Here is a 27,262-nt window from a genome sequence, read left to right as displayed (position 1 = left end):
CACCAGGCTAGATGGGTGGGAGAAGGGAAAGGAAGAAAGGGAGAGAGAGAGAAGAAGTGGAAAAAATCCCCCAAAATATGGTGCTGTAGGGGCATGGTGGACCCAGTGCAGCACTGAACTGGTGTGTCTCGGGCTGAGCAACAGTGGCCTGTTGGAAAGTGGCAGAGGTAGCATACGGGGGATGGGAAAGCATGTATCTCTGGCTGCTGGGTGCTCTGTCTCCTCTTGGGAGCTCCATGAAGTTGTCTTCTTGTACCCCCTGTCTGGATCATTGGTGGCTGTGCTCAAAGATCGAGAATCTGTGCCACATTAGCTGGCTGGGGACCTCCATTCTGTAGCTCCATTCTCTCTTCTCTGTCAGTTTGTTCTTCCATTTGGTGCTTAATCAGTTCTTTATTCCTTCATTTGATGTTGAGGGTTCCAGGATTGACATATGTATCTGTTTTTCTTAGTTTTTTGGCTCTTTGCTGTAGAGAAATGGCATGGGATGCTTCTGTCTATAGCACCATGTTGGCTCTGCTCCCAAGGCTTTTATCTTTATGGAAGCAGACTGCCACATCTTTCTCACCTAGAGTAGCTGGTGGTTTGGAACCACTGACCTTTTGGTTAGCAGCTGAGAACACTTAACCATTGCGCCACCGGGGCTCCTTAAAATAGTGTTTAGTGTACAGTATGTACTTGTTAAATACCTCTTTGCAGGGATGTTATGTATTTGTCATTTTCTTCATTTAAAATGATTTTCAGTTTGCAATTCTTTGACAGTTAAATTTCTATAAATTCTTGGGGGTAGATCACTTGGTAATCCTCTTTAATTGCCTACCTTCTTTTTCTGCCTATTGCATATTATTAAACTAAATTAAGTTTCTTAACTAAGTAGTATGCACTTGAATGTTTATCCATTTTTACAGTATCTGTGTTGATGGAATTTTACTACACCATAGGTGGTGAGCTTCATTTTCTCCAAATTGGAGGAACCTGTGATGATATTGATGAAGCTGATATACTAGTGGATGGATCTCTTTCTAAAGGAATAGAACCCTCTTCAGAAGGTTCCAAACCATTATCAAATCCTTCAAGTCCTGGTATTTCAGGTACAATATAAAATTTAAATTATTTTTTAAATGTAAATTTTGTGATGTTAAACGTTTCTGAAATCTTATATGATAGTAAACATTTATATTTTTGTGATTAACTCTTGATTACTTTGAGGGAGTTTATTTCATGTTGACATTTTTTTACCAGACTTATTTTTGTATACCATTTATCAGCATTTTTCCAGTAGTTGGAAAATAGTGTAAATGTTAAAATGAAAAAAGTCCTCAGCTTGTGTTAGGCTGGTTAGTATGGATGAATCACTGAAGAGATAAAAACATTATTTATGTCCTTAAGTAGCATTTGATTTAGTTAGGGAAAAAACATGAGAGATGAGTTCATTAAGTAAGTGTAAAATTAGTGGAATGGCTAATATTACTACTGAAATGCAAAACCTGAAAAAAATATTCTCTAGCTGGAGTGGTATATTCAGACCCTCACTGCCTCATCTTGGACCTCCAAATAGTTTTGTTTTAGTTTGTTTTGCCTTTTCTCCCACCTAAGTTCCACAGTGCCCTCCAGCACTTTGTTCAAAAGAAATAATAATGATAGCATGTTATTCCCTGCTTAAAAATCTTTACTTACTTTGTGGACTTTTATGAAATGAACCTAGCTTTGTTTTCAATCTCTAGCTACTATAAAATTTTCATGTTTTTTTCAGTATGCAATTCAGTTTCATGCCCTTTACATTTTATACTAATCTAGAAAGCTATGTTCCACCCCCCTCACACACACTTTATGCATCTTGTTAGGCCTTTTATCCTTCCATAGAGCAGCTATGTTTTACTCTTAGCACTTACTGCATTTTATCACCAGGAGCTAACATTTATAGGAAGATTAAAATATCTTTAATGAAAAGCATATTAAAACTCAAAACATACTCTATGTATAAGTAATTCATGGAGTTGGTATTTGATCTTCATGTATACTTATATTTGAGCATTTGATCAACCTTTCTTGCAGCAAAGGCAAACTTTTAGTGATTACTAGTATATGCTACACGGAAACCCTGGTGGCGTAGTGGTTAAGTGCTATGGCTGCTAACCAAGAGGTCGGCAGTTCAAATCCACCAGGCGCTCCTTGGAAACTCTATGGGGCAGTTCTACTCTGTCCTATAGGGTTGCTATGAGTCAGAATCAACTCGATGGCGGTGGGTTTGGTTTGGTTTTTTTTTTAGTATATGCTAGGAAACCCTGGTGGCATAGTGGTTAAGAGCTACGGCTGCTAACTTAAAGGTAGGCAATTCAAATCCACCAGGTGCTCCTTGGAAAATGGGGCAGTTCTTTTCTGACCTATAGGGTTGCTATGAGTTGGAATCGACTCGATGGCAGTGGGTTTGGTTTTCGGTTTTTTAGTGTATGTTAATATTAGTGGTTTTTAAATTTTTTTTAAAGAATTACTAGTATAATATTTGGTAATCATCGTTACCGCATATATTGGGGTTTCTTAACCTCAGCACTATTGGCTTTCTGGATTGGATAATTCTTTCTTGTTGTGGAAGGCTGGGGTGGGCACCCCATGCATTGTAGGATGTTTAGCAGCATCTCTCTGGTCTCTACCCACTAGATGCTAGTAGAGCACACGACAGCTTCACTCCCACTCCTTGTGACAATCAAATATTTTCAAATATCCCCTTGGGGGGAGGCAAAATTCACCCCACCACTCCCTCACACCCCTTGAGAACCACTGCCTTATACTAGCAGTTCATACATTCCTTCAGTTATTTCTCTTACTACAGTTAACCAAAACTTCATTGTCTTCATTAAATATATAACTTGGCTTTAAAAGGTAACATACTGTGTGTTTTCATATTTTATAGGTTTCTGATAGAATGGAGAAGAATTTTCATGGAAAGTCCATAAAAATACCTTAGAACAGAAGAAAGATGAATTAGGTTATAAAGGAGTAAATTTTGTTCAAAGAAAGGACATTGGCTCATGCTGTTAATGTTTATAAACAATATTTAATATTGTTTTAATAAGATTTAAATTATCTTTGAGAAAAAGATGAATTTATATTAACAAGGACTAATGTGATTTGAAATAAGCTTGTAATTTTAAAGAATTTTTTGTCCTGTTCTTATGAAGTCACAGGTGCTTTTTGCCTAAGTCCAGTTTATTGGTTTTCCAGATACTTGGTGAGTGTTATAATTGAATAGACCAAAAATGTGAATTAAAACTTTTTTTTTTTTTTTTGGGGTAAATGATCTTTTCAAATACCACATTCAATAACGTAAAGGAGTTGACCTGTTGGTGGACCAGCCATTCACCCTTGAAATCTTGACGTCTTTAGTGGAGCTAACTCGCTTTGAGACTCTGACTCCACGATTTTCAGCTACTGTTCCTCCATGCTGGGTAGAAGTTCAACAAGAACAGCAGCAAAGGAGACACCCTCAACATTTACATCAACAACACCATGGAGATGCCGCTCAACATACTAGAACTTGGAAACTACAGACTGACAGGTAAAATGTTCCTCTAAAGTATTTAATTCCCTATTAAATATTTGTTAGAGGAAATAGTTCTTAAGTATTTTACTATTGCTTAACTTTTGCATATTGATGACTTATTTCTTATTTCTATTTGTCACATTGACTTTAGAAATTGCTATGTTGTTATTCTTAAACTGTAGGATAAAATAGAGTAATCCACCATTACAATGAGTTTGGCCATTCATTTCACAAATTAACAAATATTTAAATGCTTGTTTGTGCACTCTTATAGGCACAAGCAATGTGGCTCTCATGTAATTTATATTCTAGTGAGGACAGACAGACCATAAAGAAATATGTAGTATGTCATTTCGTTATAATTGCTATGAAGAATGTTAAAACACTGTATGTGGATAGAGTAGTGGTTGGGTGTGTGCGTGTATGTGTGTGTGTGAGACAGAGTGAAAAAGACAATTGAGATGTATATGATATTTTTTACACAAGGGAACAGAGGCAGAACCCCATGGAAACAGTAATTCAGGCACAATAGCAAATAAAAAGATTCCGAGGAGTATGTTTTATGAGTTCTAAAAAGAGCAAGATAGACCAGTGATGGCTTGCAGCAAATGTAGGAGAGACCAGCAAGAAGTGAGGTTAGAAAGGTAGCTGGAAGCCAGATCATGAATGAACTTATAGGCTGTAGTAAGACTTCTACCTTGAGTGAGATGAGAAGGTGTTAGAAGATTTTGAATATAGGGGTGATGTGATATGATTTATATTTTCGAAGGATTAATCTGATTGTACTGGTGAGAATAGATTATGGATGGTTGTGCAGGGACAGTTATAGAAACAAGGATTCCCGTTTGGATGCTATTGCAGTAATCCAGGTGAAAAGGTAGCTTCATGGAGGTAGTGAAAAGAGTGGTTGGACTCTGGATATAATTTAGAGGTAAGGGGAACAGGATTTGCTTACTTATTGAGCTTCTGGTGTGAGACAGAAAGTCAAGGATGACTCTTAACGATTTGGCTGGAGCTAAATGAAAAGTGGAGTTTCTGTTTACTGAGATTGGGAATGAGTAAACAAGTAGTTTGATTTTATTCATGGTAAGTTCGCGATACCTGGTAGGCATTTGAATATTAGTCTGATATTTAGTGGAAGAGTATGGCTTAGAGATTTTAATTTTTCAGCATATTTAGAGTATTTATGAGGAACAAGAATTTATTATAATGTACAGTTCTCAAGACAGGCGTAGATTGCTAAGTAGGATCATTCATTGCCCTAGGTTTAACCTCTCTAGTGAGTGCTGCTTATCTTCTCTCTTCATCCTGTTGAGAAACATTATATTTTGTCTAAGACTGCAAATCAAAATATATGAAAGGCGATATGAATGATAATGTGACTGTCATCAAAGATTTTTGCCTTATTTAGCGTTTCCCCCTTAATTGCAGCAACAGCTGGGATGAACATGTATTTGAATTAGTTCTACCTAAAGCTTGTATGGTTGGACACGTGGACTTCAAATTCGCTTTGAACTCAAATATCACCAATATTCCACAGATACAAGTGACACTTCTGAAAAATAAAGCTCCAGGCTTAGGGAAAGTCAATGGTAAGAATGGATCAAAACTTATATTTGAATATTTTATCTTGTAGTTGATTTCCTTGAAAAAGTGTTTGCAACTTGGCTGTCTAGCTTTGACATCTATCCCCACATCCCAATCTATTTGCCTGCCCCACTTTTTTTTTTTTTTAACAAAAGCCAATCCAGAGACCATTTCAGGACTCTTCAGTAACTCAAAAATTTTCAGAATTGCGTAAGCGTGAATAACTTAATCATGCATTTTGGGAAGTGGGATTAGTTCTTTGGTGAATTAGTTTTGCTTTTAGCATTACTAGTCTTACGCATTTCTTTTTATAAGAGGAGACTTCATTGTGAAAAGAACTTTGTTAGGGAAGCTACACATTCTTTTAAGGCTATTAATGAAGCCCAATAAATATACTCATAAAGCCAGTAATATACCCATATATTTATCTTCCTTAAAAATTCATAATTTGATATACTGAGTTGTTACAACAGGCTGCGCACATTAAGTGTATTAGGAACTAGGCATTTTCAGTGTTTTCTCCCTAAGAGTTCAGTTAAGAAGACTGGGGATAATTTCAGAGCAAAATACCATCTTAATCTTGAACACTAGAGGTACAAACACTGAAACCTGAAAAATTTCCATAGTCAAAAATTATATATGTATATGTTGTATTTTATGTATATTTGTGCGTGTATGTGTTTTCTTTTGAATCATAACAGATTGTGATTTGAATCTAGGACTTAGGCATTGGTATTTTTAAAAGCTCTGTAGGTGCTTGTACTGTGCAGCCTAGGGTAAAAACTTTAGTGTGGTTGTGTGTGCTGAATAAATAAAATTATTTATTCAGGTAAGTATTTTACTCCCATTAAAAGAGAGAGGAGAGTATATGAAACAATTAATTGAACCTAAGTTTCTTCTTCCCCTGAGAAAAATCATAGTAGTTCCCAGTTTAAAGAACATTCTAGATTTTTAGGCACATAAATCATTGATATTAAACAAAATTAAGTTTACTAATATTTTTATCCTCTAGAAACAGCAGTAGATAGGCAGATCACCTTTCCTTTGTCTCCAGCTCTTAACATTGAAGTGGAACAAAATGGGAAACCGTCCCTGGTTGATTTGAATGAAGAAGTTCAGCACATGGATGTAGAGGAATCACAGTGTGAGTTAAATTATAGAGCTGTTGTCCCTGACAGTAAAAGGAGTAGTAATCTGAATGAATCATGTGGGGCAGAGATTTCATTATGGCTTGTAAAAACTTGGTTTTAAGAACACAATTAAAAAATAACCTATAATTTTGCTTTGGCAATATGCTCTAACTTTCTGTTTATCTTTGTGAACACAGCTGCACTAATTTTCACGTTATTATTAAATATCTTGGGATTTGAAATCACGTCGTGGTTTTGTAATGTTAATGAATATCATGGTGAGATATAAAATAATATGGTACTGGAAAGCAACATACTATTGATAATAGTATATCAGATAACTAATTATAGTTTATTAGCATGACAGTGAATTCTTACTTGAACCCATTGTAAAGTATGGTATTTTATGTGGTGGTCTTACATATAAATGGAATGGATATTTGACTATTAAATATGACATTTTAAATTACAGCCTAAGTTAAAAGAAAAATGTGTGTTTTTCTCTTTAGGTCTTAGATTATGTCCATTTTTAGAAGATCATAAAGAAGATATTCTCTGTGGGCCAGTATGGCTTGCTAGTGGCCTTGATCTATCAGGACATGCTGGGATGTTGACATTAACAAGCCCCAAACTTGTTAAAGGTAAAGTAGTATGTTTTACAAAAACAGTATGAATGACGCCACACACACACCACGTCACACCTGTTGCCGTCGAATTGATCCCAACTCATAGCAATCCTACAGGGCAGAGAAGAACTGCCCTGTAGGGGTTTCCAGGGAGCGGCTGGTAGATTTCAACTGCTGACTTTTGGTTAGTAGCCCAACTCTTTACTACCGTGTCACCTGGACTCCAGTAATATCATAGTTGTAAAAAAAAAAAAAAAAGATTTTCCAAAACTTAACTCAAGAATATAAGATACTGTTTTGTTTGGGACTTTAATTAGAAATACTACCAGTTTTCTGGTAGCTGAGGTCATTTTCTTTCATAAGTGACTGTATGGTTGTGTGATACTTCTGAGACTACTCTTTGCCATGGAAGTCTTAGTACTTTTTTTTTTTTTTTTTTTAATTGTGCTTTAGATGAACAATTATATCTCAAGTTAATTTCTCTTTCAAAAATTTATACATACATTGTTTTGTGACATTAGTTGCAATCCCCCAAGGTGACAGCACACTCCCCCTTTCCACTCTGGGTTCCTTGTGTCCATTTGACTAGTTCCTGTCCCTTCCTGCCTTCTCATCCAGCTTTTGGACAGGAGCTACCTATTTGGTCTCGTATATCTGATTGAACTAAGAAGTACATCCCTCGTGTGTATTATTTTTTGTTTTACAGTCCTGTCTAATCTTTGTCTGAAGAGTGGGCTTTGAGAATGGTTTCAGTTCTGGGTTAACAGTGTGTCTGGGGGCCATAGTTTCAGGGGGGTTCTTAGTACTTCTTGAAAAAACAAAGAAAATGAATACAGGTTGAGTTAGTGTGATATACGGAGCTGTTGCGAGTAATCAGACACTTCTGTTATTTTCACCTTTCCTGTGTCCTGTGTATGTCTTCAGAGTGTTTGTTGTATCTGATAATAGTATCTTGTGTTAAAAGAAGATTTTTATAGAAGAGTTTTGATAGTACCAGATTTAGTGATTTGAGTGTCTTAAATAAGGGCTAATTATAATTTATGTATGCTTAAAGATAATTAGCAATTACATGGATAATAAATAGAAATGGTAGCAGTAGTACTTTATTTCAGCTTCTGTATTCCAGGGGTAAATTAAAAAAAGCCAAGAAACAAAAAACTATCTCAGTTGTTAAAGAAAATTTGAGGGTGGTATGAGGTGTAGAGATCCTTCCCCAAATATCTGACCACCTGAATAAGAACTATTTTGGTTGTGAACATTCCCTTCATAATGTTTGTACACATCAACACATTTACATTAATTGCAGATACGGTACATATTCAACTTCCATTGTACTTTCTTGACTACATCTCCTTCATCTACTGAGTTTTTCATACCCTTTGATATGTTAGGCTATATGGTGGGATACAGGGTGAGCAAAACTAATAAGATCTCTTCTCTCCTTTTGCTTACAATGTTATTTATTTTTGTTCAACGAGCATGTGAAACTTAAATTTTTATATGAAAGTTAAAATGTTAGCTTTGACAAAGAGGAAGATGGAAACATATGATATTTATCTAGAAAGATGCAGTTAAGTAAAATATTAGTTTTCCTGTATTAAGATATATTTCTCATCAGATTCCCAAGAAGTCATCTTTGGAAGTGGAGAAAATAATTGCTACATTTTTATAAAAGAATAAAACAGTGAGACTGGTCAAAAATTTAGATAAAGAAGATTGAGAATGGAGTCTCTTTTGTCAGATACTAGAACATAGGATCATAGAGCAATAAGAAGAGTATAATGCTGTAGTGCTAGCATAGTTGGCAGGCAGATTAATGTAAAGCAACAAAGGTATGTTTTACAATTGAGTCCTGCAGTGGTTAAGAGCCTGACTGCTAACCAAAAGGTCTGCAGTTTGAATCTACCAATCACTCCTTGGAAACCCTGTGGGGCAGTTCTACTCTGTCCTCTAGGATCACTATAAGTTGCAATCGACTCAATGGCAACGGGTTTGTTTTTTTGGTTAAGGCAACAATAGATTGATGGTTTGCTGGTGGGTGAGTGTATTAATGTTAGGGTATTTTTACAACATATTTCACACATACATTGTGCAGTACAATCTCAATTTAATTAAAGCAATATAAAACAGAACACTGATAATAATAAATTATGATAATTATTAAGTGAAAAGTTAATATTCTGAGTATTAAATTAATGTTTACTGAGAGCATCCTTTGTGTCAAGCACACACTTACATGTGTTTTACTTAACTCTGAGGTGTGTCCCATTATTATTCTCATTTTACATTTGAAGAAACTGAACCACAAGTTAATTTGTCACATGCCTCATAAATGGCAGAGCCATTATTAAAACCCAGGCAGTGACTCCAAAGACCATGCATTTTTAACTGTTAATACCATAATGGTTATGTGTATGTATGTGCGTGCATGTGTGCATACATACAGAAAAAAGACTGAAAGGATACATATAATGATGTTAATGATTGTCTGTGGGTGGTACCTTAATGATGATCTTTTGTTTTGTATTTTTCTGCAGTTCACAAAATTTCTGTGATTAAAAATCCACACCAGATGTTTATAGGAGTCAAAATTTTCTGTATTAGATTGTTCGTATAACCCCTGTGTTTTTTGTGTTTCACTGTCAACATATTAAACATCTTCAACCATATTCTCAAACAGTGTAATTTGAAAATTCTGGCTAAGTGTATTTTTTTTTTGCTCAGTTAATTATTTAACTTGACCTATGAAGATGAAAAACAGTTTGCTCTTTTGGTGTTTCAGTTATTTACTCCATTCTCTCTTACTTCCATAGGTATGGCAGGAGGAAAATACCGTTCATTTTTAATCCATGTCAAGGCAGTGAATGAAAGAGGAGCAGATGAGACCTGTAATGGTGGTATACGTCCTGTAGTAAGACTTCCATCCCTAAAACATCAGAGTAACAAGGGTTGCTCACTTGCTTCACTCTTGGCAAAAGTTGCAGCAGGCAAGGTATGAAAAAGTTAGTTTGAGCTGTAACTGTGGTATTTTAAACATTGTAGATGAGATTTGGCATACTGTCGGAAGTAGTATGACCCTTCATTGAGATTTCATTTGCTCCTTGGTTTGTTTGTGTTATTTCTCTGCAACAACTTAAAGAAATATGTAACTAAGAATCTATTTTGAATTAACTTTAGGCAAACTACTTAGCTTTTACAACATACACTCAGTAGGGTGTAATTATTTTAAACCATAATACTTATTTCCTAAGATATGAGAGTTCTTTCCTATGCCCTCTAATAGTAACCCACCACTTCTTTTTTAAATAGTATTTTACTGTCTTTTAGGTGAAAGCTTACACAGCAAATTGTTGTTAGTTCTTAGATACTGTCGAGTTGGCTCTGACTCATAGCAACCCTATGTACAGAATGAAACACTGCCCGGTCCTGCGCCATCCTCACAATCGTTGTTACGTTTGAACCCATTGTTGCAGCCACTTTATCAGTCCATCTCGTTGAGAATCTTCCTCTCCTTTGCTGACCTTCCACTTTACCAAGGGTGATGTTCTCCAGAGACAGTCCCTCCTGATAACATGTCCAAAATGTGTGAGATAAAGTATCACCATCCTTGTTTCTAAGGAGCATTCTGGCTGTACTTCTTCCAAGACAGATTTGCTCATTCTTTTGGCAGTCCATGGTATATTCAGTATTCCTCATCAACACCGTAGTTCAAAGGCATTAGTTCTTCTTCAGTCTTACTTGTTCATTGTCCAGCTTTCACATGCACATGAGGTAACTGAAAACACCGTGGCCTGCATCAGGTGCACCTTAGTGCTTAAAGAGACTTCTTTGCTTTTTAACACTTCAAAGAGATCTTTTGCAGCAGATTTTCCCAATGTAATGCATTGTTTAATTTCTTGACTGCTGCTTCCGTGAGCGTTGATTGTGGATACAAGTAAAATGAAATCCTTGATAACTTCAATATTTTCTCTGTTTATCATGATGTTGCTTATTGGTCCAGTTAGGATTTTTGTTTTACGTTGAGGTGTAATCCATACTGCAGGCTGTAGTCTTTGATCTTTATCAGTAGGTGCTTCCAGTCCTTTTCACTTTCAGCAAACAAAGGTTGTGTCATCTGCATATCGCAGGTTGTTAATGAGTCTTCCTCCAGTCCTGATGCCCTGTTGTTGTTCATGTAGTCCTGCTCAGCATACACATGGTGAAAGGATACAGCCCTGATGCACACCTTTCTTGACTTTAAACCACACAGTATCCTTTTGTTCTGTTCAAACGACTGCCTATTGGTCTTAGTACAGATTCCTCATGAGCCACAATTAAGAGTTCTTGAATTCTCATTCTTCTCAGTGTTATCCATAATTTGTTATGATCCACACCGTGACATGCCTTTGTATGGTCAATAAAACACAGGTAATCATTTTTCTGGTATCTTTGATTTCAGTCATGATCCATCCGACATCAACAATGATAGCTTTCATTCCACGTCCTCTTCTGAATCATGCTTGAGTTTTTGGCAGTTCGCTGTTGATGTACTGCTGCAACAGCTTTTGAATGATCTTCAGCAAAATTTACTTGTGTGTGATATTAATAATATCATTTGATAATTTCCGCATTCTGTTGGATCACCTTTCTTTGGAATGGTTACAAATATGGATCTCTTGCAGTCAGTTGGTAAGGTAGCTGTCTTCCAATTTTCTTGGCATAGATGAGTGAGTGCTTCCAATCTTGCATCCATCTGTTGAAACATCTCAACTGATACTCCGTCATTTCCTGGAGTCTTGTTTTTCGCCAGTGTCTTCAGTGCAGCTTGGACTTCTTCCTTCAGTACCATCGATTAATCATATGTTGCCTCCTGAAACAGTTCAACGTCGTCCAGTTCTTTTGGTACAGTAACTCTGCATATTCCTTCCATCCACTTTTGACACTTCCTGCATCATTTGTATTTTCCCTGTAGAATTCTTCAGTATTGCAGCTCAAAACTTCAATTTTTTCTTCAGTTCTTTTAGCTTGAGAAATGCCAAGTGTGTTCTTCCCTTTGGCTTTGTAGCTGCACATTTCATTACAATACTTTACTTTGACTTCTCAAGCTACCATTTGAAATCTTCAGTTCAGCTCTTGTACTTCATCATTTCTTCCTTTTGCTTTTGCTATTCTGTATTCAGGAGCAACTTTCAGAGTCTCTTCTGACATCCATTTTGGTCTTTTCTTTCTCTCCTGCCTTTTAAATTACTTCTTGCTTTCTTCATGTATGCTGTCCTTGATGCCATTCCACAACTCATCTGATCTTCAGTCATTAGTGTTCAATGTATCAAATCTGTTCTTGGGATGGTCTCAAATTCAGGTGGGTTATACTTAAGGTTGTACTTTGGCTGTTGTGGGCTTGTTCTAATTTTCTTCAGCTTCAACTTGAGCTCGCATATGAGCAGGTGATGGTCTGTTGTGCAGTCGGCCCCTGGCCTTGTTCTGGCTGATGATATTGAGCTTTTCCATCATCTCTTTCCACAGGTGTAGTCGATTTGATTCCTGTGTATTCCATCCAGCAAGGTCCACATGTATAGTCATCGTTTATGTTGTTATAGTTAGGTTCCTATTTAATAGCTTTTGTGCAGATTGTTATATGACATTGGTTACAATTTTCATCGTGTGTCAGTATTCTCATTATTTCCATTCTGTTTGTTCTGTGTTCATTCATCTAGCATCTCTTCCCCTCCTGGCCTTCTCATTTTTGCTTTTGGGTAAATGTCGATCATTTGGTTTCATATAGTTGACTGTTTAAGGGAACACTTTACTCATGTGTGATATTGTTTATTTTATAAGCCAATTTATTATTTGGCTGAAAGGTGGCACTCGGAAATAACTTCAGTTCCAAGTTCAAAGAATATCTTAGGGCAGTAGTCTCGAGAATTCCTCGAGTCTCTACTGGTCCATTGGGTCTGGCCTTTTTTAGGAATTTAAATTTTGTTCTACATTTTTCCCCCATTCTATTTGGGGCCTTACATTGTGTCCCTGGCCAAAACATCTGGTAGTGGTAGCCTGGCACCATCTAGTTCTTCTGGTCTCAGTTTAGAAGAGGCTGTGGTTCACATAGGCTGTTAGTCCTTGGACTAGTTTCTTCTTTGAGCCTTTGGTTTCTTCCCTTTTTTTTTGCTCCATGAGAGTAGAGACCAGTAGTTGTATAGCCACTCACAAGCTTTTAAGACCCCAGACAGTAGTTACCAAGCTAGGATGTAGAGCATTATCTTTATGAACTCTGTTATGCAAATTGACTGATTTGTCCCTCAAGACTATGGTCCTAAGCCTTTTAACCCAGTAAACCAATCCTGGGATGTGTTTGGATATTTCTAGGAAGCCTCCTTAACTATGCACCCTGTGTGCTTTGTTGTATATGTAAATGTGTATGTACATATTCCTAAATATACCCCTATACATGCATGTGCATTTACTTGCATATGCCTTCCTATATACATGTATGCATACATATCTACCTGCGTAACCATACATATATTTTTTGGTTGTTAATGTTGTTTCAAAATTACATATTTTATAGCATTTACTGAAATTGTCCCTTCTGCTTGTGTACCGTATTTTTACACAAATAACACCTGCCTTCTATGTTTGTTTGCCAGCCATGCTCTCTCCATGAGGTTATTTTCATATGTGCAGTATGCTGATTTTTTCTTTTTATAGCAGCATGTAAAAAAAATTGACATAGTGGCGCTTATGAAAATACCTCATGGTGGCAGGGTGCTGTTGGCAAACAAATGAAGAAGTTATACTATTTGCATAAAAATACGGTACTTCTTGGTATCTTTATTTACCTTTGTCAAGTTGTGCTGACTTCATTCATATTTGGTTTTGCCTTTCCCATCATCAAAATAATAAGCGTCTGCTATCTAAAAAGTGATTCACCCTCCTCCCGTCCATCTCTCGTAGCCCTCAATGAACGTTGCTTTCTGCGTGCGTATCTGTTCTTGACTTTTATAATAGTGGGACATAGGTGTGTATATGTGTATTTGTGTCACTGCTCTTAGATCTCTTGGATATATATATATACCTAAGGAGTGGGATTGCTAGATCATAAGATATTTCTATGTCTAGATTTTGAGAAGTGCCTTACAGTTTTCCGTAGTGGTTGTACCATTTAACAATCCTATCAGCGATATATGAGTTCAATTTCCCTACAACCTTGCCAGCATTTGTTCTTCTCTGTTTTTTTTGATTATTGCCGTTTTTGCAGGGGTGAGGTGGTACCTTATTGTAGTTTTAGTTTGTATCTCTCTAATGCCTAATGATCGTGAACACCTTTTCGTGTCTTTGTTGACCGCTTGAATGTCCTCTCTGGTGAAGTATCTGTTGATGTCTTTAACCCTTTTTTGATTGGCTCGTTTGTGTTTTTGTTGTTGTTCAAATTTTGTATGTATTTCAGAGATTAGATCCTTATCAGACATGTCGTTGTCAGAGATTTTTTCTCAATCTATAGGTTCTCTTTTTATTCTTAGTCTTTTGATTTTAATTTTTTGGAGGTCCCAATTATCTAATGAATCTCCTGTCAACTGTGCACTTTTAGTTGTGTTTGATATAGTCTGTTTATGCTGAGAATTACGACCCCTAGCTTTGTCCTTGTGTTATCTTTCAGGAACTTTATAGTTTTAGTTTTTACAGTTAGGTCTTTGATCCATTTTGAGTTAGTTTTTGTACATGGTGTAAGGTATTGATACTGTTTCATTTTTCTTCAAACGGGTATCCAGTTTTGCCAGGACCATTTGTTAAAGAGACTGTTTATTCCCCATTGAATGGACTCTGACCCTCTGTTGAAGATTAGCTGTCCATAGATTGATGGATTTATATCTGGGTCCTTAATTCTGTGCCATTGGTCTGCGTGTCTGTCATTGTGAACCAGTATCAGTCTGTTTTGATTACTGTGATTGTATATTAAGTTTTGAGATTGGGAAGTGTGAGACCTCCTACTTTGTTCTTATTCAGTACTGATATAGCTACTCAGAACCTCTTTCCTTTTCATATAAGTTGGAGATAAGTTTTTTCATTTAATTTAAGAATGCCATTGGCATTTGGATTGGGATTACATTATATCTATAAATCGCTTTTGGTACTATTGACATTTTCACAGTGTTAATCTTCCAGTCCATTAACATGGAATGTTTTTTCTTTTATGTAAATCTTTTAGTTTATAATAGTGTTTTATAGTTTTCCTTGTATAAGTCTTTTCTCTCCTTGGTTAGGTTTATTCCTAGGTATTTTATCCTTTTGGGGGCTATTGGAAATGGTATCGTTTTCTTGAGTTTCTTTTCAAAGCCCTCCTTATTAGCATAGAGGAACCGAGCTGATTTTTGTGTGTTGATCTCGTACCCTGCCACTTCGCGGAATCCTTCTATTAGTTCCAGTAACTTTCTGGTAGAGCCTCAGGGATTTTCTTTGTATAGGATCATGTCATCCCAAAATAGGGATAATTTTACTTCTTCCTTTGCAATTTGGATATACTTTATTTCTTTTTCTTGCCTTAATTGTTCTGGCTAGGACTTCCAGTACAATGTTGAGTAAGAGTGGTGATAAAGGGTATCCTTATCTTGTTGCCATTCTCAAGGGGTATGCTCTCAATCTCTTTTTGTTGACAGTAATGTTGGCTGTTGGTTTTGCACATATGCCCTTAATTATGTTGTGGAATATTTCTTTTATTCCTGTTTTTCTGAGAATTTTTATCAGGAAAAGGGTCTTGGATTTTATCAAATGTATTTTCTTCATCAGGAGAGATGATCATGTGATTCTTTTCATTTGTTTTATTTATGTGGTGAATTATGTTTTCTACACCACTTCTTTTGGAGGGGGGAGGATACAGGAAGACCAATGGTAAGTGATTTTAGAGCTATGTCCTGATTTTCATAGTTGATTTTCTACCACTGGCTATGTACTATGCAAATGCTTCATAATTGTCTGGTCTTGATTCTCCTGATCACTGGAGATTTTGTTGCTTTATCATCATAATTCATAAACAATGGTAAGAGCAATATCAATCTACATTTGTATGGGTCATCTAATTTTTCAGAGAACTTCCATGTTCTCTGTCTGATTTACTACTAAAATAACTCTGAGGCAGGCAGGGCAGTTGCTTTTTTCTCCATTTTTCATGCTGGAAGTGAGTGAGCCTTAGCGATTGTGAGGCTGGCATAGCTCATATGGCTTGTAGTGCTATAACCTGGACTTAGACTTAGGACTTCAGTTTTTAAAACCCTTTAATCATTGGATTATTGCCTTTTTTTTTTTTTTTTTAATAATTTTTATTGTGCTTTAAGTGAAAGTTTACAAATCAAGTCGGTCTCTCACACAAAAACCCATACACAACTTGCTACATACTCCCAGTTACTTTCCCTCCCATGAGACAGCCTGCTCCCTCCTTCCACTCTCTCTTTTCGTGACCATTTTGCCAGCTTCTAAGCCCCTCTACCCTCGCACTTCCCCTCCAGGCAGGAGATGCCAACATTGTCTCAAGTGTCCACCCAAACAAAGTAGCTCATGCCTCACCAGCATCCCTCTCCAACCCATTGTCCAGTCCAATCCGTGTCTGACGAGCTGGCTTTGGGGATGGTTCCTGTAGTGGGCCAACAGAAGGCCTGGAGGCCATGATCACTGGGGTCCTTCCAGTCTCGGTCAGACCATGAAGGCTGGTCTTTTTATGAGAATTTGGGGTCTGCATCCCACTGTTCTCCTGCTCCCTAAGGGGTTCTCTGTTGTGTTCCCTGTCAGGGAAGTCATCGGTTTTGGCCAGGCACCATCTAATTCTTCTGGTCTCAGGATGATGTAGTCTCTGGTTCATGTAGCCCTTTCTGTCTCTCGGGCTCATTATTATCTTGTGTTCTTGGTGTTCTTCATTCTGCTTTGATCCAGGTGGTTAGAGACTCATTGATGCATCTTAGATGGCTGCTTGCTAGCATTTAAGACCCCAGACGCCACAATTCAAAGCGGGATGCAGAATGTTATCTTAATAGATTTTATTATGCCAATTGACTTAGATGTCCCCTGAAACCATGGTCCCCAAACCTCTGCCCCTGCTTCGCTGACCTTTGAAATATTCAGTTCATTCAGGAAACTTCTTTGCTTTGGTTTATTCCAGTTGTGCTGACCTCCACGGTGTTGAGTGTTGTCCTTCCCTCCACCCAAAGTAGTTCTTGTCTGCTATCTATTTAGTAAATACCCCTCTCCTACCTTCCCTCCCCCCACCCCGTAACCACAAGAGAGTGTGTTGTTCTCAGTTTAAACTATTTCTCAAGATCTTATAATAGTGGTCTTATTCAGTGTTTGTCCATTTGCAACTGACTAATTTCACTCAGCATAATGCCATCCAGGTTTCTCCATGTTATGAAATCTTTCACAGATTCATCACTGTTCTTTATCGATTCCATTGTGTGAATATACCGTAATTTATCCATTCATCCGTTGATGGGTGCCTTGGTTGCTTCCATCTTTTCGCTGTTGTAAACAATGTTACATTAAACATGGGTGTACATATATCTGTTCATGTAAAGGCTCTTATTTCTCTAGGATATATTCCGAGGAGTAGGATTGCTGGGTCATACGGTAATTCTATTTCTAGCTTTTTAAGGAAGCGCTAAATTGATTTCCAAAGTGGTTGTACCATTTTTACATTCCCACCAGCAGTGTATAAGTGTTCCAGTCTTTCCACAACCTCTCCAACATTTATTATTTTGTGTTTTTTGGATTAATGCCAGCCTTGTTTGAGTGAGAGGGAATCTCATTCTAGTTTTGATTTGCATTTCTCTGATGGCTAATGATCGAGAGCATTTCCTAATGTATCTGTTAGCTGCCTGAATTTCTTATTTAGTGAAGTGCCTTTTCCTATCCTTTGCCCATTTTTTAATTGGGTTATTCATCTTTTTGTGGTTGAGTTTTGGCAGTCATATAGATTTTAGAGATCAGGCGCTGGTCAGAGATGTCCTAGCTGAAAATTTTTTCCCAGTCTGTAGGTGGTCTTTTTACTCTTTTGGTGAAGTCTTTAGATGAGCATAGGTGTTTGATTTTTAGGAGCTCCCAGTCATCTGGTTTCTCTTTGTCATTTTTTTCTAACATTTTGTATTCTGTTTATGCCTTGTATTAGGGCTCCTAATGTTGTCCCTATTTTTTCTTTCATGATCTTTATTGTTTTAGATTTTATGTTTAGGTCTTTGATCCATTTGGAATTAGTTTTTGTGCATAGTGTGAGGTATGGGTCCTGTTTCATTTTTTTGCAGATGGATATCCAGTTATGCCAGCACCATTTGTTACAAAGACTATCTTTTCCCCAATTAACTGACACTGGGCCTTTGTCAGATATCTGCTTCTCATATGTGGATGGATTTATATCTGGATTCTCAATTCTGTTCCATTGGTCTATGTCTGTTGTTGTACCAATACCAGGCTGTTTTGACTACTGTGGCGGCATAATAGGTTCTAAGATCACATAGAGTGAGTCCTCTCACTTTGTTCTTCTTTCTTAGTAATGCTTTACTTATCCAGGGCTTCTTTCCCTTCCATATGAAGTTGGTGATTTGTTTCTCCATCTTAATAAAAAATGTCATTGGAATTTGGATCGGAAGTGCATTGTATGTATAGGTGGCTTTTGGTAGAATAGATATTTTTACAATGTTAAGTCTTCCTATCCATGAGCAAGGTATGTTTTTCCACTTACGTAGGTCCCTTTTGGTTTCTCGCAGTAGTACCTTGTACTTTTCTTTGTATGGGACTTTTACATCTTTGGTAAGATTTATTCCTAAGTATTTTTTTTATTATATTTTGTTGGCGGCTGCTGTGAATGGTATTGATTTGATGATTTCCTCTTCGATGTTCTTCTTGATGTAGAGGAATCCAACTGATTTTTGTATGTTTATCTTGTAACCTGATACTCTGCTGAATCTTTTCTTAGTTTTGGTAGTTTTCTTGAGGATTCCTTAGGTTTTTCTGTGTATAAGATCATGTCATCTGCAAATAGAGATAATTTTACTTCTTCCTTGCCAATCTGGATGTCCTTTATTTCTTTGTCTAGCCTAATTGCTCTGGCTAGGACCTCCAGCACAATGTTGAATAAGAGTGGTGATAAAGGGCACCCTCATCTGGTTCCCGTTCTCAAGGGAAATGCCTTTAAGCTCTCTCCCTTTAGGATGATACTGGCTGTTGGCTTTGTGTAAATGCCCTTTAGTATGCTGAGGACTTTTCATTCTATTCCCATTTTGCTGAGAGTTTTTATCATGAATGGGTGTTGTACTTTGTCAAATGCCTTTTCTGTGTCAATTGATAATACCATGTGGTTCTTGTCTTTTGTTTTATTTATGTGGTGGATTACATTAAGTATTTTTCTAATATTGAACCATCCTTGCATACCTGGTATAAATCCCACTTGGTCAATGTGGATTATTTTTTTGATATGTTGTTGAATTCTATTGGCTAGAATTTTGTTCAGGAGTTTTGCATCTATGTTCATGAGAGATACAGGTCTGTAATTTTCTTTTTTTGGTGTTGTCTTTAGCTGGTTTTGGTATCAGGGTTATGCTGGCTTTATAGAATGAGTTTGGTAGTACTCCGTCCTTTTCTATGCTTTGAAATAGCTTCAGTAGTAGTGGTGTTAAAACACTGTTTGGTAGAACTCTGCAGTGAAGCCGTCAGGGCCAGGGCTTTTTTTGTTGGGAGTTTTTTGATTACCTTTTCAATCTCCTTTTTTTTTCCTATGAGTCTATTTAGTTGTTCTACTTCTGTTTTTGTTAGTTTAGGTAGATAGTGTGTTTCTAGGAATTCACGCATTTCTTCCAGGCTTTCAAATTTGTTAGAGTACAGTTTTTTGTAGTAATCTGATACGATTCTTTTAATTTCAGTTGGGTCTGTTGTGATATGGCCCATCTCATTTCTTATTTGGGTTATTTCTTTTCCTGTATTTCTTTACTCAGTCTTGCCATTGGTTTATCAATTTTGTTAATTTTTTCAAAGAACCTGTTTTTGGCCTTGTTAACTCTTTCAGTTGTTTTTCTGTTCTCTTTCTTTTAACTCTGCTCTAATTTTTATTATTAGCTTTCTTCTCATGCCTGACAGTTTCTTTTGTTGCTTTCTTTCCATTTGTTCAAGTTGTAGAGACAGTACTTTGATTTTGGCTCTTTCTTCTTTATGTATGTATACAATTATTGATATAAATTGAACTCTAAGCACTCCTTTTGCTGTGTTCCAAAGATTTTGATAGGAAGTGTTTTCAGCCTCGTTGAATTCTATGGATTTCTTTATTCCCTCCTTCATGTCTTCTATAACCTAGTCTTTTTTGAGCAGGGTGTTGTTCAATTTCCAAGTATTTGATTTCCCTGGTTTTTCTGTTATTGATTTCTACTTTTATGGCCTTATGGTTAGAGAACATGCTTTGTAATATTTTGATGTTTTGGATTCTGCAAAGACTTGTATTATGACCTAGTATGTGATCTATTCTAGAGAATGTGCCATGTGCACTAGAAAAGAAAGTATACTTTGCAGCTGTTGGGTGGAGTGTTCTATATAAGTCTATGAGGTCATGTTGGTTGATTGTAGCAATTAGATCTTCCGCATCTCTATGGAGCTTCTTACTGGATGTTGTATCCTTCACCGAAAGTGGTGTATTGAAGTCTCCCACTATATTTGTGGAGGTGTCTATCTCACTTTTCAATTCTGTTAAAATTTGTTTTACGAATCTTGCAGCCGTACCACTGGGTGCATAAATATTTAATATGATTATATCTTCCTGGTAAATTGTCCCTTTAATCATTATGTAGTGTCCTTTATCCCTTGTGGTGGATTTAACTTTAAAGTCTATTTTGTCAGAAATTAATATTGCCACTCCCGCTCTTTTGATTGTTGTTTGCTTGACATATTTTTTTCCGTCCTTTGAGTTTTAGTTTACTTGTGTCTCTAAGTCTAAGGTGTGTCTCTTGTACGCAGCATATAGACAGATTGTGTTTCATTATCCAGGGTGCAACTCTCTCATTATTGGTGCATTTAATCCATTTACATTCAGCGTAATTATAAGTATGAGTTTAGTGCTGTCATTTTGATGCCTTTTTTTGTGTGTTGTTGACAGTTTCATTTTTCCACTTGCTTTTTCGTGCTGAGAAGTTTTTCTTTGTAGAATGTGTGTTCCTCCTTTTCATAGTAGTTGAATTTATTTTTGCTGAGTTGTTAAGTTTATCTCGGTTGTATTATTGTCTTGAAAACACTATGTTTTTTTTCCTTCCCTAGTATAACCCTGGTGGAGTAGTGGTAAGTGCTATGGCTGCTAACCAAAGGGTCGGCAGTTCGAATCCACCAGGTGCTCCTTGGAAACTCTATGGGGCAGTTCTACTCTGTCCTATAGGGTCGCTATGAGTTGGAATCGATTCGGTGGCACTGGGTTACTGTGTAGTATAATTCTAAGTAGGATTAATCATTCACCAAATCCGAGTGTAACATTTATCATTTTATTTTGAGGTTTATATTTTGATAGTCATAATTAAATTATTTACCTTTAATTCACAACTTTAATAATAAATTATTTTTACTTATTTTTTGTTTATTCAAATACTTATTTTTTTATGTTTAGGAAAAATCATCTAATGTTAAGAATGAAAATGCAAGTGGCACCCGTAAATCTGAAAACCTCCGGGGCTGTGACTTACTTCAAGAGGTTTCAGTTACCATTCGAAGATTTAAGAAAACTTCAATTTCTAAGGAAAGGTAACATCATTTCCTCCCCTTGCTAGTCTTAATAGTAAAGGCACAAAGGAAAAAATTCCAAAAAACATCCCAACTCACAAAAAATTTAAAATTCTTACTTTTACCTGAAAAAACTTTTTTTTTGTTTTCCATCTCTCTCAAGAAGTTATTATTTCAATAAGGACAGGAGTTATTTCTGCCTCATTGGTTTATCTCTAGTGTCTACACAGTGTTTGCTGCGTATTAGGAATGTAATAAACATTTTAGAGTGAAGGAAGAAATGAACATGATTTGAAGTTACATTCACTCTTTGTCAGACTCTAATATGTTATTGTAAACTTCTTCTAAAATTTTCTACAGCCAGATATTGTATTTTTATGGAAATAACTCATGCCTTCTTCCTTATTTTCTGGCTGTGCCCTCGCCCTACGAGGTATTTTTGTAAGCACGCTTTGCTGATTTTTTTTTATAGCAGCCTGTGAATAAGGGTTGCTGTGGTGGTACTTGTAAGGGTGCTTCTAGTGGGGAGGATGTGGCTGGCAAACAAAGGCAGGAGACATGCTTTATTTGGGCAAATATATGGGTACTGCATCTATGGTATTTAAAATATTTTAATACCCTAATATTAAATTCAAAGGTCAATATTTTGTTGTAGTATTTAATTTCCAAAATTAAATTTGTTTTTTATTGTGATGATAATTATGATTTAAAATGAAGCATTATGTTAGCAACCAGGTTATGTTAGCTTTAGTGGGATTGTTCTATTTTGGTGGTTAATGTATTTATATTTTCTTTTTTGTAGAGTACAGCGATGTGCCATGTTACAGTTTTCAGAATTTCATGAGAAGCTTCTCAGCACTCTTTGCAGAAAAGCAGATGATGGCCAAATCACGGAGCATGCCCAGAGTCTTGTGTTGGATACTCTCTGTTGGTTGGCCGGAGTACATTCAAATGGACCAGGAAGGTTAGTAAAAGATTTTACTTCCCCTGATAATTGCTGTTTGGATGTTTTAGTTGAAGATGAGTCTAAAATTCTGTTGTTGTTTTGCAGCTCAAAGGAGGGAAACGAGAGCCTACTTTCAAAAACACGAAAATGTCTTTCAGACATCGTGCGCGTTTGCTTCTTTGAGGCAGGACGAAGCATGGCCCATAAGTGTGCTCGATTTCTAGCCTTGTGTATTAGGTTGGTATATTTTTACGTTCAATATACTTTGTAGATGGATCTGCAATTTTGGTGCATGATATCTTGCCTGTAGTATAATGTCATCTTTGATGACTGTGTAACTTAAGAGAATTTTCACATATTATTGAGGGTTATTGAGGTTTTAAAAAAGAATTTTGAGTTTTTACAGAAAAACGTCAATATTAAATCTAATAATAAAAGAAGTCTACTAGTCTTCTCTGCCTATTATTGGTAGTTTGGGAAGTTGGGTCAAGAGGAAACTTACCCCTAGTTACACTCCTGTTCTTCATAGATATTTTGGATACTTCACCTGAAACTGTGTTTCCTGTTATATCGCAGTCTTATTGAGCTTATTTGTAACATTGTGCAGATCATTTTCTCTAAACTTGAAACTCAAACTAGATAGGAGAAGGTAATTAAAAGCTAATGGTCAATATTTACTCCACCTGCTTATTTGCACTTTTTGTAAAGAGAATGGCTTAGTGCATAAGAAAATAGTTTCAAATGCCTTTAGTATAATCAATCTGTAGTATCTTTCTGCTTGTCTTTGATGCTTTAAGGCAAATTTTTCCTGTGATCATTACAAATACATTTTATAATTTTGTAGTTACTACACATCAGGCTTAGGGTTGTGTTTAGATCTTGAGTAATATCTTTAAAATTTTCCTTTTAAAAATTTTTCAGTAATGGCAAGTGTGACCCATGTCAACCAGGATTTGGATCTGTTCTGTTGAAGGCTTTACTTGATAATATGCCATTTTTACCCGCAGCAGCAACTGGTGGTATGTGAAATCAGTTTACTCACAAATAACTGTAGTCATAGGAAATACCTTACAAGTATACTTAGGATAATTTAGTAATTATTTTTCTCAAAATTTTTGCCCTCTATAGTCTGTTATTAAAGGGGTCGATAAATTGTGGTTGGGATTATTTAGTAATTATTTAGGATTATTTAGTAATTAGGATTATTTAGTAATTGTTTTTCTCAAAATTTTTGCCCTCTGTAGCCTGTTATTAAAGGGGTTGATAAATTGTGGCTGGGTGGTCAGGCACTCTCTGTTCTATAATATTCCTAGGAAAGAGTTAGTGGGACAGGCCATTTCAATTCTGTAGCTTCATTAAAATCATTGAGTTGTTTTGTTTACTGACTGTAGATCATATGTCACAACATAAAATGCCAACAAGTGCTAGGGGATGATATAAATATGTAAAGTTGTCCAGGTGTAATTGTACATGCATATGTTGTGTGATTGGTAGGGGTTAATGGCAAATTGTAGTGATTTAAAAGGGGCTAGTGGTTTACCCAGTCCTTGAAGACTCTGGTTTGCTGTTCAAGACTAGTGTAATATCAAGTAGGAGTTATAAAGCAAACCCTTAAAATAGCACATAAAGATATTTGTTTTTTGCTGTCATATGATTTTACTATGAAGGACTGCTAATTTGGTCTTTTAAACCTAATGTTTTTTTGTAGGTATTGCCCATAATCGTCTACTTTGTAAATAACCAATCCATTCAACAAGTTATCTGAATGAAACAGATATTTCACAAGTGTTTGATCTTTGTGGTATATTAGAAAAAAGCTTGCTCAAAGTTAGTTGGTAAATGGTTATTTTATCATTATCTTAATTTATGTAAATAAGGAGTCCATTTATATTTATCTTGAACATATATTGGCTAAAACTATTAACTCTGTGCTATGTGGAGTAGAACTTTTACAAATTGATTTTTCATAATAATCTCTGGTGTTTAAAACAGTTTCCTGAGGATAATCTTATAGGCAGGCTGCTTAAATTCTGGGATGTATTTAGTAGTTAGGCATTTCAAAAAAGAAGCTTAAAATACACCAACATAACCAAGTTTTAAGCCTTGTTGGTCTGTATTTAGCCAACAGCATAGAATAACTACACTCCATTTACTTGCTAAGGTGTACTGGTTAGTAGCTCACTGCCATCCATGTGTTTGAAAATTTCAGTACAGAGAAACCACATTTCAGGAAGCCTAGTTGGAAGGACCTGTGGTTTCTCCATTTTCCATCAATTCTAAAATGTCCCTCTGAGTCATCTCAGGTTAGTGAGCACTGAAATTTCAAAATAAGTTTCAAATTCTTACTATAAGACTACACTTCAGGTTGTGGCTCATATTGTCAGTACCCTGTTTGATTCCTCCAGGGAGCTGGTCTGTCTTTATATGCTGTCCTTAAAGATTTTCTTTATAGAAAATTCTTTCCAGAAAAAAGAGGTATATTGATGTTTATGTTATCTGAAGTTCTCTTTGTTAGAGAAAAATGAGAAAAAAGGAACCTTGATATTTTTATATTTGCTTTCAGGTTCTGTCTATTGGTACTTTGTCTTATTGAACTATGTTAAAGATGAAGATTTGGCTGGGTGCAGTACAGCTTGTGCATCTTTGCTTACTGCTGTGTCCAGACAGTTACAGGACAGGCTAACACCAATGGAGGCTTTACTTCAGACAAGGTATTTTGATATGTGTAATAACTAATAATGGGCCCTTCTGGGTGTGATGTCACCATTGGACAAAACTATTAATAGTATATATCTTTAAAACACTACTTTTGTTGCAAAAATGTATTTATGCTTTACCTTTTTCCGGATGATCTTAGAGTAATGTTTTTCTTTTCCCTCGTTTCTCTGAAATTACTTCCTTTAATGATTTTGGAAGTCCTAAAGATGATTATTCAGAGCACGAATTATATTTAAATACCTAAAAGAGGTAATTCCTTACTAATTAAAAAAACAGCTAAGGTGATCTGTTTATTGTAACAACTTTGTAGATGGAATCATTTAGATTACTTATTTCACTTAACTAGCATTCTCCCATCTATTGGATGATATTTTCAAACTTTTAACACAGTGAATTAAGAAATAAATTAATATGTAATATTTAATAAAGGTAGATTTGAGTTCTTGCTCTTTCAGTGATTGAAGTAGGTGATTCCTGTATTTAAAGCAATGATTTTCTAGTCTTTTTAGATTAGACATCTTGGTTATGATGAAATTTTACTCAAAACAGCCTTTGTACTTCCTAGCTCAGTTGATGCAGTGATTGAGGGGAGGAAGAGATGCCTAATATTTTTCCCTTGTTTCAAACTGCAGATGACAGTGTTGGTTTATTAGCTGCCAGTTAATTGGAATCACATTTATGGAGTCTCTGGACAGGGTCTTGTGGAGTATAAGATTGCAGGGAACATGGCTGAGACTCAGCATTTAATGAGTTAAATCTGGTTAGCTTCTCCCTCTGCCCTGTTAGTCAAACTGCTTTTAAAACTAAGTAAACATATAATTTATTAATTAGGTGGCTGACAGGAAAATTGTTAAGGCATGATTTTATTTTTCAGATATGGATTATATAGCTCACCATTTGATCCAGTCCTTTTTGATTTGGAGATGAGTGGCTCTTCTTGTAAAAATGTATACAACAGCAGCATCGGGGTCCAGTCAGATGAAATTGATTTATCAGATGTCCTTGCCGGTACTTAACTTCTTTTATTAAAGAATTTATGAATTTTATATCTTGACTTAATAGAGTTAATAGATTGTAGCTACTATGTTTTTGTCTTTTAAAGAACTAAAATTCTTTACCATTTACCCTTAACATCTGTGAATTATTAAACAGTTTACCCCCCCTAACCCCAGCAACAAAACAATAAACCATAGCAACATTTAAAATGATCTTTGAAAGGTTATAAATTTGTTTTTTGGTTTTTCCTTGAATGTCAGTATTACCTTAATGCTCATAAGAGACTATTTATTTGTTGTGCCCTTTTCAATTTTATTTGGTATGCCTTTGCTGTCTCTATAAAGGCAAAGAACATGTTATTTCATATTTCAAAAATATAAACTTGTTATATATTTATTGTAATAAGCAAGAATGTAGAAAGAAAAAATAGTTGCCTGTATCTACTATCATACTCTCCTGAGGTAAGCTCTGTGCACAGTTATATTATCCTCCTATGCATTTCTGGAGAATATGCTTTAAGGATTCTATATATAATATTTATATGCTCTGAAACTATTTTTTATAAATGTTTTCAAATGCTAGAATTTGACGGTTATCTATTTTTCCTTAGGCAGAACAATAACAGTTTTGATTTTCTTTCATCTAATAGCACTTTCTGCTTAAGTGTTGTTAGCAAATCAAAATGTTAGAAAATTTATTCGCAAACACATGAGGTAATTACCATATTAAGTAGAAATAAATTTGGGGAAGTTAATCTCATTTTTATTTATTACAAATTATGAATTGAGAATAAAGCAAAGTAGAAACATCAAATACAGGAATATAAATAAAATGTAAAATGCCCTCAACTCTAATCTTTCCACCCTTGTTTACAGGATGTTGAGCTATTTAGACTTGATTTCTACACATATTTATTAATATTTCTGAAGAAAGAGCTCATACTACCCGTAGTGGTCTCTTACTTGCTTTTTAATTATACTGCCTTAGGTATATGTGTTGTTTCCTTTATTTGATG

General features: G+C 35.8%; 1 protein-coding gene across 10 annotated transcripts in view; it reads left to right on the top strand.

Annotated features, from left to right (window-relative positions):
• BIRC6 (baculoviral IAP repeat containing 6) overlaps positions 1-27,262 on the top strand; it is a 383,808-nt gene that overhangs the window by 93,214 nt on the left and 263,332 nt on the right. For 6 of the 10 annotated variants that reach the window (XR_007515526.1, XM_049870382.1, XM_049870388.1 and 3 more), the window contains exons 11-22: positions 942-1,091; positions 3,331-3,556; positions 4,973-5,133; positions 6,141-6,272; positions 6,768-6,899; positions 9,698-9,876; positions 21,475-21,608; positions 22,390-22,551; positions 22,639-22,770; positions 23,455-23,552; positions 25,097-25,244; positions 26,126-26,259. Coding sequence is in view for 9 of the 10 variants with exons in the window: in XM_049870382.1 (XP_049726339.1) it covers positions 942-1,091; positions 3,331-3,556; positions 4,973-5,133; positions 6,141-6,272; positions 6,768-6,899; positions 9,698-9,876; positions 21,475-21,608; positions 22,390-22,551; positions 22,639-22,770; positions 23,455-23,552; positions 25,097-25,244; positions 26,126-26,259 (1,788 nt within the window). In the remaining variant the exon portion in view is untranslated. The remainder of the gene's footprint in view (positions 1-941; positions 1,092-3,330; positions 3,557-4,972; positions 5,134-6,140; positions 6,273-6,767; positions 6,900-9,697; positions 9,877-21,474; positions 21,609-22,389; positions 22,552-22,638; positions 22,771-23,454; positions 23,553-25,096; positions 25,245-26,125; positions 26,260-27,262) is intronic. The other 4 variants (XM_049870387.1, XM_049870386.1, XM_049870384.1 and 1 more) reach the window with 2 other exon arrangements.

The sequence above is a fragment of the Elephas maximus genome, chromosome 26 (assembly GCF_024166365.1).
Source record: "Elephas maximus indicus isolate mEleMax1 chromosome 26, mEleMax1 primary haplotype, whole genome shotgun sequence".
Taxonomy (NCBI): Eukaryota; Metazoa; Chordata; class Mammalia; order Proboscidea; family Elephantidae; genus Elephas; species Elephas maximus.
This window is presented reverse-complemented; position numbering and strand designations above follow the sequence as displayed.